Raw genomic sequence first — 20,695 nt, 5'->3', positions numbered from 1 at the left:
TTTCTAATTTTGGATAATAGAAATACTTACATAGTTTTCCATGGATGGTTTTCAAATAACTTCTGGCTTAATTCTGGGTTGTTAGCACTGTTGCACACCATGTTTTCTTTATTTAAAAATTAGACTACATAAAAGTTGAACCCTACAAAAATCTGAATGTTTAGGCACATCAATTTTCTTCTTTATTCTGGGAGCACTCCAGGGCCCCACAGCATCATACCTAGTGATATCTTTTTTATTTGAATTTGTACTGCGGAAGTAGATAAACAAATATGTCTTGAAAAACTAAACAGTCCTCATTGCTCTAAAATTCAAGAAGTCATTCATACAGCTCATTCCAACTTCTCTGTTCTAAGCAGTGCAAAGCAAATACCTTTACTAAATGAAATATTATTCCTTATACTCTTTGATTGCTTGTGAACAGTACTCCTCAGTTCACTGTGTGCCCCAAGTTTATCCTTGTGGCACACAGTCTCCCCAGGTCACACACTGGCCACGTCCCAGCCATGCCCCTGACTGCTCAGCCTGAATGACATAAATGCACCTCATCTCCTTTTCTGTGCTTCCTCTCAGTGGGGGAAAACAGGTGCAAGGCAGATGGAGCGCACACAAAGCCTGCTCCAACCTGCTGAATGAAGAATAGCATGGAGCTCACCTAAAGCGATCCTCTGTGCCCCAAGAAGAAACTTTACTTAAACTATCTACACAGATTAAATTTTATTTCAGAAAACTACTATGAGGCTTTGGGAGCTCTCTCATGCACTAGTAGAATAATTATGCTACATATTCTTTTTTAAATCACCAAATAATTCTAAATTGAACACATCCAATTACTCAAGGATGAAAAAAATTCTACTCATGCTAAAAATAAAAACGGAGTGGTTTACTTTGTTCCTGAACAGAGAAATCATTCAGCCAGCTTAAGCAGAAAAGAAGGGAAAGAAAAAAAGAAAATCATGGCAGATTTGGCAAATTTCACTACCTTTAGCTGTGCAGAAGAGTGATTAATAAGAAGGGAAAGCCCCTCAACAGCTGATGAAAGGGCAGGCAGGATGAAGTTTAAAAATGGCTAGCAAAAGTCTAGTTGTTTTTCCTTGCCTATAAATTAAAGGTTTTCTTGTGTAACTACCAACAAAAACATGTTTGGTGGCCAAACCACAGACTTTCTTCCCCTCCTCACTAATAAACATGAGACTTACTTTTCTAGGCAATTTAAAATCTCTTAATTTTAATTGTCTGTATAGAACATGTAAAATGTGCTTTCACTATATGACAGCCTGCCTTATGCTATTATCCTGCAGTTCACCCACAGAAAACATTAAGAAGCACACAATTAGCTCAGTTTGCTTGTTTATTCCTGCAATTCAACACACTTTTTGTATTGCTAAAATTTGCACTTTTGTTGCTTGCAAACAAGCTGGGCTTTGAGTGAACACGCCAGCTTCAAATAACCTATCCCCAGTTTTCATACCATGAAAAACTATGTAATAATTGTTACAGCAGTTTTCTTGCAGTATTTTCGCTGTTTCTCCAAAGTAGCTGTAAGGCTAAGGTTTTTCAGGCAGAAGCACTAAGGAAACTTGAGATCTGTAAGTGTGGAAATAGCATAGGGAGAGAGGGAGGAAAGAGCCTGAGAAACTTATGCAAGTTTCTTAACTTTCTTCAGTTAGACTGAAAAAAATGAGAGCTGCCAGTAGCTTGGCAGTGTCACGTGTTTTATTAACAGTTCTGCAGATCTGATGTGGAACATCTCATTGTTGGCTGCTTCCAACATAATGCTAATCACTGGACTAGACTCCATAGCTGACATAGTAAGATGTTGTTGTACTACAAATTATCCAGTAATCTCATCAGAGTAAAAAAACAGCCCAGAAAAATAGAGTCAAACAAGTATCCTTGCTACTCACTACTCTGCAGTAGATCTCTCTGATCTTGAGGTAATTCTACACTGCATCTGAACTCTCCAATGTGAATGCTCACAAAAAAAATGTTTCACCCAAAGCCCACTTCAAGCACATGATGATTCTTTACTGAAAAGCAATTTCGGTAAGAAAACTCACTATTATTAAATCACTTAAAATATGATGTTCTTTGTTTATCAAAGCATGATAATCAACAAAGTATATTTTATGCCATAATTACCTGAAACATTAATGCAATATTGGGATCATAAGCTTATTAAATTAATGCTAGAAGCTTTCAGTTATATTTGGAAATGCAAAAGTAATTGTGCTAGAAATTCAGCTTGCTAAAGGCTAAGGATGAGTTAGTGACAGGATCTAGTTAGTGATAAGAGAAAGACTCCAACGGATGAAGGAGCAAATTAGTCAGCTCTATGAAGCAGAGATTAGAACATGAGAATTAAATGTGAACATTTAAAATTTTTAGGATGCATATTCTTGTTGTATGAGCTAAGAAATTTAATCTCAACAGAAGATAAAATCGAAGTCACTAGGAATTGAAGACTTGTAGGAGTACATGACACTTGGAATAGATCTGAAGTTCTTTCTAGATTTGTCTTTTTACCAGTTTAAGTCCTCAAATTTTTTCCATCTTTATTGATTCTTCTACAGGACAGCTAAAACACTGCTTGGATTACCTTAATCTAAAAGAAGTCTCAGAATTGTGACAGAACTGCCAACTGCTTGCTCACATCTTTTTTAATTCATTAACTTTCCGAGCCTGGAATAACTAGACTGGAGATAAACCATGCCTGTAGTAAAGGCAACCAGTGACTTTACATACGGAGAGTGCAGATTTCTCATATTGTTTCCTCCTCCAGGAAAAGGAAAAAATAACCATCTACCGCTTGATGTGGCTGCTGAAAACACAACAGATAGTATGGTGAAGATGCCTGCACTCCCCTGCTGATTCAAGAGGCAATGTTTAAAAGATCCTATAGCCAGTCTCTACCTGGATGTGAAGTGTATCACTATTACTGACATACTAATGTTTATCAGCTCCCTAAAGCAGAATCACACCACAAAAGCATCAATGTATTATTCCATGTATGAAAATAAAACCTTTTGGTTTTCTACCTCACCAACACAGCAGCAGAAACAAATATATGATACAGCACTCTTTCATTTGGACTACAGAAAGCAACTAGACTTTTAAATTATATAAAGTTAACAGTCTAAAAGCAGTTTATTTTGAATGAATGATCCTTTAAAAGCCCAAGCTTGAAGAATGTCATAAATTAAAAAGATGACACACAAATGAGTTCCATTTGAGCAGTCAGTGCTGACACATTAATAATAAAACAAAATATGCTGCAGTACTTCAAACATTTTGCAGCTGTTACAACGGCACGATTATCTAATACAGATACATTTACCAAATCCCACATTTTGTAGTACAAGCATTTAAAATCAAAATACTTTTATTTGCCTAACCATTAAATGGTAATCTAATGACTTTTTAAATGTAAATCTAATCAGTGGCATTAGAATTGTTTTTTATTTCAAGTGGTAGGATAATCCCGCAGCTGTAACTATGCTCTGTTGTCACTTCCCCTCACTTAACCAAACATTCCCAGCCACATTACAAGGTGCATGCATCCTTCCAAAGGGAAACCGCCTGTCTCAGTCCAAAAGTAGATATTTGGGCTCTAGAAAGTTAACGTTTCCAAAGCACAGCACTGTTTTTAGCCTTTATAACTGAAGTATATTAGTATATTATTATAAGAACCAAAATAAAACATTTAACTTGGCTGGACACCCCCATAAGGCTTCAGTAATAAACAATTCTAATGTTTTTATTATCACCCATAAACTTACTTTAACCTTGTACCATATCAATAACAATAGCTCAGTGAAGCTTCACAAATTGTCGTAACAAAATGTGCTTCTGCACAAACTCGTTCCAAACTTGCTTTCTAATTTAAGAAAAATGGTATTTGTATTGGAGAAGGGCTTTCTTCCTCCTCTAAGTATGCATGCATGTATTTTTGTATCTTGTTTTATTATATAAAATGAAAAAATGCTCTATTTGAAAACTGAATTAGAAATACATATGCAATCATTATCTGTGAACACACAACATTTCTCATAATTGTGACAGCACTATCAGGGAATAAACTGCCAGATGGCGACTCCAATGCATTCTGCAGACTGCACTACAGACCTGAACTTATTAATGGATTCATAAGATCAGAGAGACAACACCTGTATTAAAAGAAATTCATATATTTAATACTGAAATTACCCATTTCATTTTTGTTTAATATTAACTCTTCGCAGAAGTGCACATGAAATTTTAATTGTACGTACATTGCTAAGGCTGCTCATTATGCTTTAATATAGTTGTGGAAAGAGGCACCTTAAGTTGATTGCTTGTCATGTTTTGTGACATGAACTTAGTTGCAAATTTTCAAGTCACTTAGAGTTACTAATTAAATTCTATAGATTATACATTCATGTTTAAAATGGATTCATTTATGAAAGACAGTATTAGATGGAAAGACACGACTCAATCAACCTGACAATTTTCTGTGCAAGAATAGCAGTGGGCCATGACCCTGAGGTCAGCCCAGCTGGTCAGAGCATGGTGCCAACACCAAGGTTGGGGGTTCAATCCCCATATGGGCTGTACACTCAATAGCTGGACTTGATCATCCTTGGGGGTGCCTTCCAACTCAAGACTATTCTGTGATCTTAAAACCTTAATTAGATTTATGGTCTGAGCCTAAACTTTAACAAAACTTAACCCGTTTCCCTCTACTAAACACATTCCTCATTGCATGGTCAACCAAATTTTGTATGCAAGCAACAGTAGAAGCAAACAATTCATATGGATAAACCAGATCACAATTCATATATACATAGGCTCATGTGTGTATATAAATATATACACATGCACACATTATTTTTTCCCCAAATTCTTGAACATAACTAATACTTTGTGCCATTTTTAAATAACTGGAAAAAGAGAAAGTCTAACTACCTTTTCAGCTGTTAACTGTTTTGATGGTTTTTCTGATTCTCTCTCTCTCTTCTTGTCTTCTTTCTTTTTTTCTTTTTCCTTCTGCAAAAAGAAAAATAATTTTGCTAGTACCCAATTTGCAAACATATTGAATGTCTACAGCCATACAGACTATGAAGAGCTATCTTTTGTTCTCCCTTTTAAATCAGAGTTTATACTTCTACCTGCTCTCCTTCCTGAAGTGACTCATTTTGCTCAAATACTAATACTAAAAATACTGTGACTTTTAGATTGAATTCAAGAAATTCACTTTTTCACCTGCTCAACTGCTTTTCTGCTTAATAAGCAGAAGGAAAAAAGAACCAGTATTGATACTCCAAAGCTAAGCAGAGCTGAAGAGAAAAAAACATCTACAAGTGTAAGTATCTCTGTTAACTCTGACAGCCTCTGCCACTAAGGGTGGGTATCAGCTGCTTTGACCAAAGAACTAGACTAAGGTAAATTGCATGCTGTTTTCTGCAGAAAGGTACCAATTTTTAAAAGCTAATCTAGTAGTCTTAAAAAACACTCCTGAGCATAAAAAAGTTGTCTTGGATCATATGACAGGCCAGCTGACTCATGAGACATTACGTTGTTCCAGAAAGTGAAAATACAGCTTTACTTTGAATGTATCATAATGACATTACAGAAATTTCTTCACTTCAGTTTCTAATGAATGAGGCTAGATCTGTTCATGCAGCTCCAGTATTAAAAATAAAACAGTTAACAGTTTGTGTCAGTAAGAAATGTTTGTGGTTTGTTTTTAACATTCAGTATATACAATTTCAAAATTTTTATAGCATGGCATTTACTTAATATAATTCTAACACTCAGAAGAAGGGGTTTTCTTGCTGGTGTTTTTGTTGTTTTTTTTTTTAAATGGAGGTGACCAGTCAGAGGGGGATGCAAGTAACATATTCCTCAAAACTTCCAGTAATCCATTTTCAAGTCTTTCATCATATTCATCAGACAGATTGGGGCTACTCGAGTCCCAGCTAAACCATGTGAATTATTTCATTAGGCATTAACCTGAACACTTAGTTCCTGGAAAATTAGACTATCACATCAAGCACCTGCTTACAAGCACCAGAAAGCAATGACCACAGTCATGAAACCCCAGTAGGGGAATTTGGAACATCTGTTTTGATGAAAAGAAACAGAGACCAACTTAGATTTCACTGAATATAAGAACACAAAAGTGAACACAGTGGCCCAAACTAGAGGCCTTGCCAATCTCACCTGCGGTAGTACAAGGTATTCAAGAAACGTCTGTATGACTGGGACAAGTATAGAGCAGTATTTTATTCTGAGGTCACATAAGAACCTGAGACTTGCGGACTTACTGAACTAGGATTACAAATGCATAGCCGTGCCTTTCAATGAAGCCCAACCTTTCTTCCATTACTGTTTCACTGACCCTAGTACCAATCTGCATTCTAAAATACACACAAATTACACCATCAGAGTAACAACTTTTTGAAAAGTCTTTCTATTTTCTGTTCCCACATGCCATTCCAACTTCTCAAGTCAAATAATTTAAATAAGCATAATCTTCTGTCCTTTTGAAACTTAGACAACTGCATCAAAGAAGTGTGACCAGCAGGTCAAGGTACATGATTCTCCTCCCCTGCTCTGCTCTCACAGACTCTTCCTCTGCAGTGGGGCCCCCAACATCAGAAGGACACAAACCCACTGCAGCCTAGAGAAGGGCCACAAAAATGGCTGGGGGCTGGAGCACCTCCTTCTCAGCCATTCTTTCTCTGAAGACAGGCTGAGAAAATTGGAGTTGTCTGAGTCTGGAGAAGAAAGAAGACTCTGGGGACACTTTTACCTAAACCACCTAAAGGGGGTTTCACAAACAATGGGTAAGGATTCTATCAGGACAGCGATAGGAGAAGGGGGAAACTGAAAGAGGGCAGGTTGAGATTAGATACTGGGAAGAATTTCTTCACTGTGAGGATGGTGAGGCACTGGAACAAATTGGCCAGGGAGGCTGTGGAGGCCTCATCCCTGGAAATGTTCAAGGCCAGGCTGGAAGGGGTTTTGAGCAACCTGGTCTTGTAGATGGTGACCCTGTCCATAGCAGGAGGTTGGAACTACAAGAATCTTTAAGGGCTCTTCCAACTCAAACCATTCTATGACTCTACAATTCTATTATTTGATTTCTCTCCTCTCAGGAAAGGCTTAAGTGTCATGTAAATTACTCCTGCTTTTCAGTCACAGTACCTTAAGCTTCCTTGAATACGTTTAAGTGAAAACAGAGTTAAAGCTTCTGCATTTTTTCAGTATGTCCTGATTTCCAGTTTGACTTCAAAAATTTTTTAAAGTATGTTTTGTCAAAGAAATCTCACTTCTAGAGTAAAAAGTACCTGGAAACATTTTTTTATTCAAGACTTCAAGAACAAGGAGGGTTTGCAGCAAGTTTCATACGGCAAACACTCCATTAAAGGTGACCAAATATAAATATATTCCCCTTGTTGCCCTTAACAAATCTCTGAAAGCTTAATAGTGAATATATTAAGACTTAAACTGTTCTCCCAGTTTCTACCTCCACACCTCGGAGTCTACAGAAACAGTCTTGATTCCCAGCAACTTTATTTTCATTCATTTAATTTTCACTGTGGACTTGAAAACTCACAAGTCCTTCATCTTCACACTTCCTGATTTCAATATTCAAGCTTTCTGCCTCAGCTCCATTAGATAAAAATGAATTCAGACTAAATAAAAACACTTCTCAGATGTTGCATTCATGCCAGAACTTCAACTCAAGTGTTTCATTACTTGCAAAGGCAGTCAAAAAGCACTATGAAGATATTAAAAATAAATTTACTTTATATTGGTCTTAAATTCTAAGCAAAGATTATTAAATTTTTTTCCAAGTTTCATTTCTTATAACATGGCATACAAGTTACTCAGAAGAACTTTCAAATATGAATGCACCAGCAGAGGTGGATAAGAAAGTAAAGGCAAGTTTTATTCTTACTGACTGCTGCTACTCCTGGTACAACTTAAAACACGACAAATTCAACAAGTCATGTGGTCTTAGTCCATGTGACACTGTCATTTAAATTTTAATTCATGTTTAAATATAGCTGAACTAAAATAATTTATAACCTCTGTTCAAATTTTCTGTATTTAAAAGGAAAAAGCTTGATTTATGTTCACATCATAAATTATTTCATATACTGTATAGTCTCAATTTAGAGTGAAGTATCCAAAAGAACCTAACACTGGACATTCACATTCTAAAAATGTATTTTATTATTGTTGCAAATTGTGACACTGAAAGTTAATATAAATGATGCTTCATCTACTACTTGCTTGTGTGTTATGTTTTCCAAAGATCCATCCAGACAGTAAATGTGTTAGCACATACACATATCCCAGCCAGAAGAGATATTAAAACCAGTATGAGTCAAATTAATTCTATATTTATATCCAAGAAGAATTAACTAAATGGCTAGAACAATACTGATAATTTAGAATCTGGAACAAGCAAGTAATACCAAAAAATACATCAGAAATTATTCCTGATGAGACAGGATAGTATCACTCATGCCCATTAGCTGGGAATTAAGTGGGTTTTCCACAGTTTTGTGACATTAAATCAGAAGATAACCAGAATTTTGACATATAAACACAAAGAGGTAACAACCACACATATACTTTGCAGTTGTATTGGCTCTTTTCATTTAGCTAGTCCAAGAAAAAAAGGAGAGACATATTTCAAATGTGTGAAGTATTAACTGCAATTCAAACTCTCAAGTTACCTCAGTGAAATTACTCTACAGAGATGTAAACATTTGTGCAAAGCAGTAACCTGACAAGAGTTACACTCAAAACCAATATACCTCTGCTTTGCTCTTCTCAGCAGCAGCTTGCAGAGAAGGAGAAGATGCCAAAGGCTGAGCAGCATCAGATGATATCTGTACAAAACAGAGGAAAGAAATGAGAAAGAAAATAAGCAAGAACAGCTGGGAAGGGAGGCAGCAGAGGTCACTAAGAGCCATGATTTTCATTCCCTTTTTTTTTCAATAATCTTGGTGGTAGTCGTTGCACAACATAGAAGAAACAAAGATGACACAAAGGTGGGGTTTTTTTCTGAGTGCAATATTTAAAGGAAATGTTTCAGGTAGGAAAGTGTGACTTAAAATGAAATTCACTAGGCCAGAATATAAGAAAATGAACCTGGGTAAGATCATATCAAAGGCCTAAGAAAAATAATTAGGTTTCATCCATTGTTCAATTTTTATCCAGTGTAACACTACTGAAATATTAATGTCCTGAAGCATGAAGCCAGACTGTCCCAGAGGAGGGGGAGAGAAGACAGTGCCTTTGTTCTTGTTCAATGTAACAGAATATTTTTATTAAGAGGAATGCAAAATAACTCTGAAAAGTTGTGCATTAATTAAAGTTCTAATTAACTTTTCTCTAAGAGCACTCCAAGTACATAAAGAGCTTAGGGTTAATATAAAGCCACATGTTAACAGAAGGTTGAAGGATCTCAGACAAGTGACACTTCTTTTCTAGGAATTGGTATGTAAAATTGCTATTAACACCACCAGACTTCTAGAATTCTCCAAAAGGTGTAAGTTAAATTTGCAGTGGACTGAGTGTGCTGAAAAAACAGGATTTCTCTAAAGGCATTTTCATACATCTTCCTATTAATTTTTTTTATGCACAGCTGATCACTTTAATGAAAACATTATCTTTCTATTTCCCTTATTATAAAAATGCAACTGAAATACATTTTCCAAATATGTAGAATATCTTCAGAGCTATAAAGCTGACACTTCTACACTGTTTTGTATCACCTCTATTACCTAGAAGGAAAATTTAGAAATAAATGAAGCTATAACAGAGTAGGTCATTATGTTGGACCAAAATAAGCAATTTAAATGACATGTTTTTACTTAGTTTAAAAAAAATAGCTTACACTACGTGGATAGAAAAGCTGATAAAAAACTCCATCGTATCTTGTGCCTAAATACCACATATTTCTTACAGAAAATCTTACCAGTTTCTTTACTTAGACAGCCGGAATATTCATAGAATTTACATATTTAGTATTTTTACAAAGTCAGAAACTATGTCTATGCTGGAAGGTGGTGCAGAGCTGCAGGAAAGATATTTATAAGGCTTAATTTTAAAATCAAATTTTACCTGCAGAAATGTGAAACAGAATTCTCATGTGTAAATTCACTGTTTTAAAATCCTTGGGTTATTAGCAGAGTTATAGATGCACCTGCTGCAATGATGCAGTTTTGCAAACAGTAGCATTCTGTTGCTATAGGAACATTGGAATCCTGTTTATTCCAACAGCACCACATTGTAACCAAATGTCAGAAAAATTATTAGGTAACTACACAATATATTGAACTATGTACTGTAACATTATGCTTCTCAATTTTCAATTGAGTAAAAATGTGTAAAATTCTGGTAATGAATCATCTAGATACACTTTCAAGCTGGTAACAAATGGGATTTTTGGACTGGGTTTGGAGTTTCTTTTCATTCTTTTGTATACTTCAGATTTTAGGAGAATAAGCTTGATAGCTCTTACAGGTGAACAGCAGGTAACAGCTGTTACCTTTGAACAAGGTAACAATTTAGGAACAAGGAAAGCAGAATTTAATTTGGGGGTTAGGGGGAAAATCAGCACTGTAGGTGTTTGTCAACTTCCATCCTCACATAATAGTTCTCAATCTTCAAATCCTCTTCATAATATAATAAAGGATTATTTAACCTAGAAGAAGGTAATCCTATAAAGGCCTGAAAGCAATTATTACAGTTTTGCCAATCAAGTAATGGAATCATAGAACCAATGAAGAAGTGTCATGCAAGCTATAAGCATGAGACAGAGAGAAAAGCAGTCGCTGTCTAGCATGGGATATGGAACAGGATGTACAAGTTGAGAAATGCCCAAGCATAATGTTTAAAGACAACCAGCATCACTACAACCACTTCAGGCAAAAAAGAGCACTTCAAAGCACACTTCACACATGCAAACATTCAACTAAGCAAGAGAACAAAAGACATATGACTGAAGCTAATCTTTAAGAGAAAACACATTACAATGTATAAAGAACAGATTAAGTTTGTATAATGAAAGCAACAGTACAAGGTAGAGCTGCTTAACAGCTTTATCACCACTGCATCATGTCAAATTTTTTATCTACTAGGCTGCACCAGATAAGGAAAGCTGAATGGAAAAATCAAATCAAATCAAGTGGCTAGACAAAGCTAGACATGTAAAAATTGTCTACCTAGAATTTTGCAAAGACTGACATCATTTTCCAGAGCATTCTCCTGGAGGAACTTGCTGCTCACGGCTTAGACAGGTGCACTATTCTCTGAGTACACACAGGCTGGGTGGCTGGGATCAGAGAGCAGTGGTGAATAGAGTCATAACCAAAGAATGGCCAGTCACTAGTGGGGTTCCCCAGGGTGTAGTATTGGGGCCAGTCCTGTTTAATATCTTTCTTTAGCCAGGATCTGAATGAAGGGATGGAGTGCACCATCATTCAGTTTACCGAGCTGGGCAGGAGGGTTGATCTGCTGAAGGACAGGAAGGCTCCGCAGAGGGATCTGGACAGGCTCAATTGGCCCAAGGCCAACAGTACGAGGTTCAACATGGTGAAGTTCCAGATCTTGCACTTGGGACTTGGGGATGAGTGACTAGAAAATTGCCCTGGGGAAAAAGGATCTGGCAATGCTGGTTGATAGTCACCTAAATTTCTCCATCAAAATCCAAAAAGCAATTTCAAACCCTATTCCAGAATCCAAGTGAAAAAGCACACACTGATCTACTCTGACAACACATTTGCACTATGCTCTGGAAAGCAGTTACCTAAGACATCTTTAATTATTGGCACCTTGAAGTGTCAAACAAAATCAGCGGTGACTTCTGTAACTAATCACACACACTGCTAGAAAAAGAATAAAGTTGGGTGATTGTGTGCATTAACCAATGTACTGCATAATGACAACTAGCATATGAATACATAATTTTAAATTTTAAATTTGGAGGAGTTACATCTTTTGATTAAGAAATTAATTCAGAATTGCCTAAAACAGAATGAGGAAAGAATGAGGGAAGGAGCTGTTTCTTAAGTTTTCTCATTTCTCATTCTTCCACAAAATTTTGACCACATTTCAGACCAGAAGACTTGCAGTCATTTAATTTTTAGCCATTCTTGAATCTCCTTCAATTGTGTTTTGTGAATCCTTTTTAGAAAGACGATACAGCAAAAATAACCATTTTGCATAATAAACTTTAATACTCTCTTTAAAGCACCTGGTACCTTTAGTGCTGAGCAAGAAATTACATCCACATGCAACCGTACCGTAAGATTTCAGTTTCACTGGTGCTCTGTAAGAAACCCTTTCGTGCATTAAAAAAATATAAGATCAGAAAAGGAAGAATCTGCAGATATACAGTCCAGTTCCCAGCCCTTCTTACACAAAGTGTGTTACCTGTCTCCATTTCCCTCCCTAAAACACTTCTGTATTATCTGTTATTACTTAGTGGTGGCACTGCCCAAATACATGCTAAGTTAAGAGTTCGTGTAAAAGCAACAATACAAACAGTAGCTGGCCCAATGTCTTGATGTAGTCAGTTGACCAGACTACTATTCTAAGTAAAACAAAAGCAATCTTCAAACAAAAACTAAATGAAGTTATCACAGAACATAACATACAAGAACTAACAATGATTTTACTTTAGTTTAGTTTGTACTGACGTGCTTCTGATGCTACATAACAGTCATACAAACGCTATCAGTCATTAAGGTGTAACTACTTAATACAGTTTTCATGTGCTTTTATTTGTAGTTTTTTGGAAATCCTGCGTTGATGTAATGTGTGTCATTATGTAGCCTTTTATTAAAAAGGATTCAAGTTGAAGCTTTACAAGCCTACACTAAGCTTTCATTCAAATATGAAATGCAGGGTGCTATCACACAGAAGATTCAAGACATTAAAGAATGAGAGCATTATCAAACCACTCAGGAAGTCCGCAGCTGAACCAAATACAAAAGTGCCCTCGAGTGGCCAGTTTATACACACACAATATGCAGAGAAATAGCCTAATAAAGAGGAATATTCTATTCTATTTCATTTGACAAGTTTTAAGTTTGCTGCTACATATGGGGTTTTTTTATTTCAGCAGACTTTTGACTTTATTACTATGTACCTCCAACAAATGTTGACAATACTAAAATCAGTAATTTATCCTAAAGCAGTAGCAATTATAGACTGCTAACAGATGAATATAAACACACAAATCAGTTGCTTGACATTTTTTAAAGAGGTGTATTCTTGAAATACTGAAAGAAGCATAAGAATACTAATGTACTATTAACAGCACTTACCTATGAATATTTGGAAGTTTTTGAAGCTAGCTGGAAAGGCATTTTTTAAATTACTAAAATGTCTCCCTGTGCTGGTTTTGGTTGAGGTAGAGTTAATTTTCTTCACAGTGGCTAGTAAAGGGCTGTGTTTTGGATTTGTGCTGGAGAGTTGATTAATTATAGAAATGTTTCTGTTATTGCTGAGCAGGGTTTACACAGAGCCAAGACCTTTCTGCTTTCCACACTGCCAGCCTGGTGAGGAAGTTGGGGCTATATGGAGGATGGGAGGAGACACAGGCCAGACAGGTGACCCAAACTGATCTAAGGGATATTCCATATCACATGACATCACACTCAGTATATAAGGTGTGGCAAAGAAGGAGGAAGGGGGACATTTAGAGTGATTTGTCTTCCTGAGCAACCCTTACATATGAGATGGTTGAACAGCTACCTGCCCTTGGGAAGCAATGAATTAATTCCTTGTTTTGCTTTGCTTGTGTGCATGGCTTTTGTTTTCCCTATTAAGCTGTCTTTATCTCAACCCACAAGTTTTCTGACTTTTATCCTTTTCAATTCTCTTCCCAATCCTGCTGGTGGCAGAGTAAGTGAGCAGCTGCATAGCACTTGGCTGCTGACAGGGATGAAACCACAACACTCCCCTATTCTATGCTGCAACACTGGACGCCCATAAGAGAGATTCAGAGTCCCATGCTTCACAAAATAGAGCAGTGGTTGGCTATGAAAGAAGCCAGTACTGCTCTTCTGTCAACATCGTGAACACACTCAGCACTCCTCCATCTCTTCAGAGTTACCATCCTAATTACAGGAATAGATGAAGCTTATGCATAAGCCAGTTGTAGTTCTGAACATGTGCAGAGCTATAGACATTTGTAACATTTACATCACACAGAGACACAATTATACACTGTTCTGGGAAATACAAATGTATTTAACAGACTTGAGAACAAAATACTTTTTCCCCAACTCTAACCCACAATATCCACATCTCTTATTGCCCACTTTTTTTTAGATTATTTATCTTCTCCTTTCCATAATCACCTCTGTGACATATCACAGAGAGTCACCATGGCTTAGTTAAATGTTGACACTGGATAAACAAAACAGATGCTTTTAATTTCTTACTGAATTGTCCTCCATTTTTCCTGTCCAGCCTAACCTGTGTTTTCTGCATTCGTTCCAGGGAAAATCGCCTTTAGTGATAATGTCCCTGAACTTCAGAACACCACCCTCTATTCCCCTAAGTGGCTTGCTCTGCTGCATGCAAGATCATTTACATTTTCATGATCCATGCTGAACTGGCGAGGTAGTCACTAGAGATTTCATCTTTGGCAAAGTTTTGATTACTTGGAAATAGCAACTTTTAGCTATGTGGCCTAGCTGTGTGAAGTACTCCTTGAAGTAATTATGGAAGTGGGGAAAACAAGACCCTGCATATGGAAGCTACTGGGAATGCAGCTGGCTTACTGAAAATCCAGTCTGGCTTCTCCAACTTCTACATTTATTCCACTGCTTGGCAAAGTGCTGCTGCAGGGCTGTCACTGGTGGTACACCCAGGCATTGATTCGGGCAAACACTGTTTAACCTCTTTGGTAATGAGCCATGCAGTGGGGCAGAGTAGAGGTTTGCAAAGGGTACAAACAAGAAGAGTGGTTCGTGCTCTGTGTAGGTGTACTGCCATTCAGAGCACCACTGACAGGATGGGCCAGCAGGAGGCACCTGCCGTCCAAAGGGAAGCGCCAAGTCTTGCACCCGGGGAGGAATAACTCCATGTACCAGTGTGGGTTCAGTATCAAGTGGGTGGAAAGTAGATTTGCTGAAAAGGACCCGGAGGTCCTGGTGGACACGCTGGACACAAGCTAGGCTCATGGCCAATTCTGGGCTCACAAGTACAAGAGAGACAAGGGCACACTGAAGCAAGTCCAGCAACGACACGCTAAGATGATTAAAGGACTGGAGCGCCTTTCAGTACTTAGTGGAAAGCACTAAGGAAAGGCTTAGTGAGTTCAGATTGTTTAGTCTGGAGAAAGAAAACTCAGGGGTGGGGAATGAGCAGGAAACAAAGACTAAGGCAGACAGATGCCTGTGACATCCAGAAACAGGACCAAGAGGCACTGAACATAAACTGAAACACAGGAAACTCCACTGAAACGTAAGAATAAATTTATTTCTTTCTTTCACTGTGGAGGTGGTTGAATACTGGAACAGGTTGCCCAGAGAGTCATGGTGTCTCCAGCCGTGGAGACATTCAAAACTCAATTTTACATGAGACTCAACAACCTGTTCTAGATGACCCTCACTTGGAGCAGAATGATGTCCAAGGGTTGCTTCCAATGCTAGCTATTCTGTAAATAATATAATTTAATCTATTCTAACAAAATGGTCTTGAAAATAATTTACCCTTGTTTCCCTATCCCTGCCTTCAATTCATAATTCTTGTAGGGTACTTCAGGGTTCCCTACTGAAGCCTATCTTGACTAGCATATTTTAAAGAAACTTCCTATCACTTGATGCCAAAGTTTTTCATGGACCACAAAAAACCGCAATAGGTTTACTGCACTTTTGGGAGGGGTAAGTGGTAACCACTCCCTCTACAATAACAATTGAATGCTCCTGAATGCTGACTTCTATAAACTGCAATGTTTATGTGCCCTTTCATACCCTAATTTGTACCTGTTAAGATGCCTACCTAAAATATTTCAGTGCAGTACATGTATGACAGATTTAATCTCCTCTAAAATAACTTTTTGGAAACTGTGCCATTGCAATCTCTAAATGCACGTCACATTTTAGCCAGCTGCCTAAGTTCAAGCTTCTTAAATTATACACAATGTCTAAAGAAAACAAGAAAAATGTAGACCCATAATTGTTTTTCTTCAGTGAACTAAGAGTTACATGAAACTTCTGCTCCATACATAATTCACACCCTTTCTTAAACACAGAAACTTTGTTTCCTATTCTCTAGACATTGTCAGGATCTAATAATATATTCCCACTTCATGTAGTGGAATGGATTGTACCAGTTCATAATTTCTGAGACTTTAAGTGTTTGAAATCTACTTTAGCTGAGTCATCATCCACCCTGAATAAGGTGATTCCTATACACATTCTCCTATACACTTATTTTTATCAAAAGCTGCAGAGATTGTTTATGATGATAACACAACTAACCTTCATCTTCACCCAACACAGTGATCACACTGCTTTTCCTCATTACTGGTATGGCATAAGGGTCATTGTATTAGACAAAAAATAAACAATAGTTGAAGAAAGATTGTCTTTTTACAGATTTTGTTTTACATAAAAGAAGAGGTGCTATTTTATTTTTTTAAGGGAAAGTATGACTGCTTCAAACTTCATTTCCTGAATCTCTGTGCAACTTTAGTAAACTTTTAACTTAGCAGCATGTAGCAAATTCAATTATTAGGGTTGTAAACTAGAAAAAAACTTCTGTAGTGCAGTCCTGTGTCTCAAGGAGTGACCCCAGCAGTTCTTACTGTATATTCTTGAACAGCGTATTCTAGACAGATTTTACTCTTTCTGGAAGCTTGCTTCTAAAAATTACGCATGTCCTCTTTATTTATTGATAAACTGTAATCATCTACTTCAAAGGTGAAGTCCTCTAGGCCAGTAATTTTGGAAGATTCTTACTGACTTCACAAAACCTAAACCAATCAGGATTTGCCACTTCTCTTGGCCACTGCGACTAAGAACATGAACCTCATTAACAACTGTTCCTCCACATAACCAGTTGCATAGCTCTGGTAAGTATTTGGGACTCAATACAGAGATGAATTATCCGTTCAGACATTGCTTTCATAAAACCCCACACTCCAGAGCATTTCTCCATGGTTCATATTTGCCTCACCTATATTTACTGCAAGCATTCTGAAAAAATCCATCAAGTCATTTATTTAAGCATACAAGTTCAAATTCTTGGGGAAAAGTCTTTGTATAATAGTAATCCATCCTCCTTTAAGAGTGTTCCAGGACACAATAAACCGAAGGAGCAGAAGTAGTTTAATAAGAGTCCAAAGCAAACAAAAGTTTAACAGTCTTCAGGACTAAGATGGTTACAGGCAAAACTGTTCTGCACACTTTACCCTTTAGGTCTAGCATTGCTGTGTACAAAAAAACCCCATGACAAATATAAAAGGATTTGTGTATGCTTGAAAGTGATGATCAAGTACTATTTTGAAATGGAACAACATTACTAGTTTCATGTCTGTACTACCTAATTTTACCATCCAAAATCACCTCTTGCTACTTGACCTATGGTAACTGTCTGTTGTTAACTATAGAAGCAATGCAAGCTCCCACTTGCATTGTAGAAGATTTCAAGAATAAATGAAGTCAAACAGCACAGCATATTGCATAGGAAACTGCTGTTACTGTATCATAAATGCACCATTTATAAAGATGCCCTAACTGTTTCACTGCTATGTGAAGCTTGATTTCTTGGAGTCTAAGTTATACTTTACATCATTCATAGCTTATGTATGCCTAAAAGTCGAGAACGAAAGTCTGGCAGAAAATTAATTCCAGAACAACAGTATTATGCTGAAGATATTTAAAATACATTTACTCGCTAACAGTTATTGTTGCTCCTATGCTGATTATTCAAAGAACAAAAACAATTCTTTCCAATAAACAATACCACATCACATGTGTTATTCACAGGACAAACATACATATATTGTTCCAGGGTATCAACCTCTCAGGTCTTTCTGTAAATTAGCCACAAACATGCACTGGGTCTAAGCAAGAAAATGAGAGTAACTATTCACTGATAAGCCACTTAAAACAGCTGAGTAAAGTGTACCACACATTTAGTTCTGAACAGTGACACAGAACAAGGATCTCACATTTTTCCAAAAATGACAGATCAGAAAACTGAGATAATACGCATTTTAGTAGATTTAAGATTTTTTAAAGTCAAGTTGCTTTCAGTCAGCATTATTCTAATGTATATTTGATTTCTACTTAAATGCATTGTTCCATTTAAAATGCAACTAGCCAATAAAATCACAGATTCCTTTTTTGCCCACAGCTTTATCCTTCATCACTTTTCAGTGAACCAAGTAAAAATAATTTTTCGTATTTGCATATTTTTAATCTGCATGTTTGATGGCACTACTGGCCTCTGCACTAGCTAATTTCGTTATTCTAATGTGCAACCCTAAAAATCAAACTTAGTAATACAACAATCTTGTCAGAAAACAAAAGGACCTCTATACTTAAAAATAATAAAAGATTTGCAACAAAAAAACATTTGTAACTCAAATGAATCCTGACAAAAACTGAACCTTAACATATACTCCTGGGCTTCAACACACAGAACACATTCACAGAGATGTACTAGTAGACAAACTTGAAAAGCTCACGAACCCACCAAAGTCACACTAAGAGAAATATTGTACTGCATGTTTTAAAATCATCACTTCAAAACAACTTTTGTGCTTTGGGAAACTTTTACCATAAGCAACTTGCAAGTGGATGAAATCTGGGAATTATTTTTTTCACATGCCACCTCAGTGAAATTACCACATTACAGAAAGTGATCCTTAGGCATTGCAACACTCTTCGTGCACTTCTGTATCACCTGCTTATATTTAGAAGGGATTCATTTTACAAAAACACAATATATGTATGCACCTCTAAAATTAGTTCTAATCCAAGCCAAAGGCATTTCAAAGGTGATAACAAAAAGTGTGCTAAAAAGTTCATGTGTCCCACCAAGAATACTAATTTTGATTAAAAATAGGGTACAAGGTACTCTTGGCAAAAGTAAGTACAGTAAAGACATTTTTCTGAAGAGCTGGTCATGGTATAGCACTGACACCCCATGGGAACAGTTCACAAGAACCGTTTTCATTCACTATTATTCATCAAAGTGTTGTACCAGCAAGTGCTTTGATGCTACCAAAACATTTGGTGGGGGCTGAAGGCAGGAAGCTCAACCTGTGTCCACAGCTGCCCCTCAGTTCCCAGTGAATTTCATCTACCTTCCAGCAGGGTAGGAAGAGGGAAGGTGGCTCAGATGTCATTAGGACTATGAAACAGAAGCTTTAAAACTGTCACAAACACCCTGCGCAAGGGCATGGAAAAATGCACTCCCCTTTCTTACTCCATACTCCTCAAACTTCCCACAGACCCCCATGTGCAGAAGCATAGTGCAACCTCGCCTCTTCCCTGCCAACAGTACCCAGAAGCAGAAATGCAGAGTCCCACACAAGCAGAATCGAGGCTCAGTTTCAGCTTCTCTTCTTCTCCCTTGTCAGGCCCAGCAGAAAGACAATCACTGAACACCAGCTGCAGCACACACATGAGCTGGGCCAGGGAGGATAAGCAGCAGAAGCATCAGACAATGACTGCAGGTGTTTAGTCCAGCTCATTTACTACCATTTTGGGATCTGCCATAACTGTGACTACAGATTGTCCACCTCAAACCTGATGCCTTGTGGTCCTGAAGAAACACAGGTGACTCTGTATGTGCATGACTCGCCTATTGCTAAAGAATTGTACCATCAGATTTTGTTCCCAGAAGGATTACACTGTTTACACTAGTCAGTGAAAGAAAAGCCCAAGTAGGAAAAAAATACTCAGCAGTAACATGTATCTCTCCAGGTTCTCTGGATTCTATCCTTGCTGCTGTGGCAGGTGAGTGAGTCATCTTACTCTGCAGTATGACAAAGCAAACTCTCATTACTCTTTCAAACACATTAATGCAGGAGTGAACTGCAACACTAGACACCAAGGTTCTCTGTTTAGAAAGATCTTGAGTGTTTTTAGAACTTTTTAAAGAAGTATCATTTTAAACTCTTTGTCCTACTTTCTATTTTGGAGTAAAAGTAAAGAAGGGTAACTAATTTGTAATTCAAGTCACAATTGCATTTTACATCTTAAGAGAAGCAATTTTTCCCCATTTCATCAGCACTTAATGAAATAGTCTTCTGTACTTCACAGGCTTGCTCTTTTTCTACCCTTCTAAAATGAAACCATCATTCAAAGATCCATTTTCTCAAATGAGAAATGCAGCATAAACTCTCATGCTTTACACTTGCACGTGCACTTGTTCTGTCAAGGTTCACTGCCTATTAAGGCAGAGTAGTAAAGCTACATGTTAGGCCATACTTACATAAAGCAGACCTTTATGTACATACAGAGCTGTGTATGCTTAAGCATAAATACAACTATATAAAGAAAAATGTATGAACTAGATGATATATCCCAGAAACAGATGTATCAAACACCAAACAAACAAAACCAAACAAGACTCTGAACTTCAGTGAAGGTTCACATTCTCAAAACTCCTTAGCCAGAGAAGCACTCACCAACTCACTGTAGTGAACACACAGCTACAG

The 20,695-nt window shown here is 37.2% G+C and overlaps 1 protein-coding gene across 4 annotated transcripts in view; it reads right to left on the bottom strand.

The window, feature by feature from the left end:
- SMAP1 (small ArfGAP 1) overlaps positions 1-20,695 on the bottom strand; it is a 90,741-nt gene that overhangs the window by 39,011 nt on the left and 31,035 nt on the right. For 2 of the 4 annotated variants that reach the window (XM_063389448.1, XM_063389447.1), the window contains exons 5-6: positions 8,814-8,888; positions 4,945-5,025 (exon numbers count right to left, since the gene is read on the bottom strand). In XM_063389448.1, the coding sequence (XP_063245518.1) occupies positions 4,945-5,025; positions 8,814-8,888 (156 nt within the window). The remainder of the gene's footprint in view (positions 1-4,944; positions 5,026-8,813; positions 8,889-20,695) is intronic. The other 2 variants (XM_063389450.1, XM_063389449.1) reach the window with 1 other exon arrangement.

This window comes from Prinia subflava, chromosome 2, assembly GCF_021018805.1.
Source record: "Prinia subflava isolate CZ2003 ecotype Zambia chromosome 2, Cam_Psub_1.2, whole genome shotgun sequence".
NCBI classification, from domain to species: Eukaryota; Metazoa; Chordata; class Aves; order Passeriformes; family Cisticolidae; genus Prinia; species Prinia subflava.
Note: the sequence above shows the minus strand (reverse complement) of the source record. Positions and strands in the feature narration are given on the sequence as shown.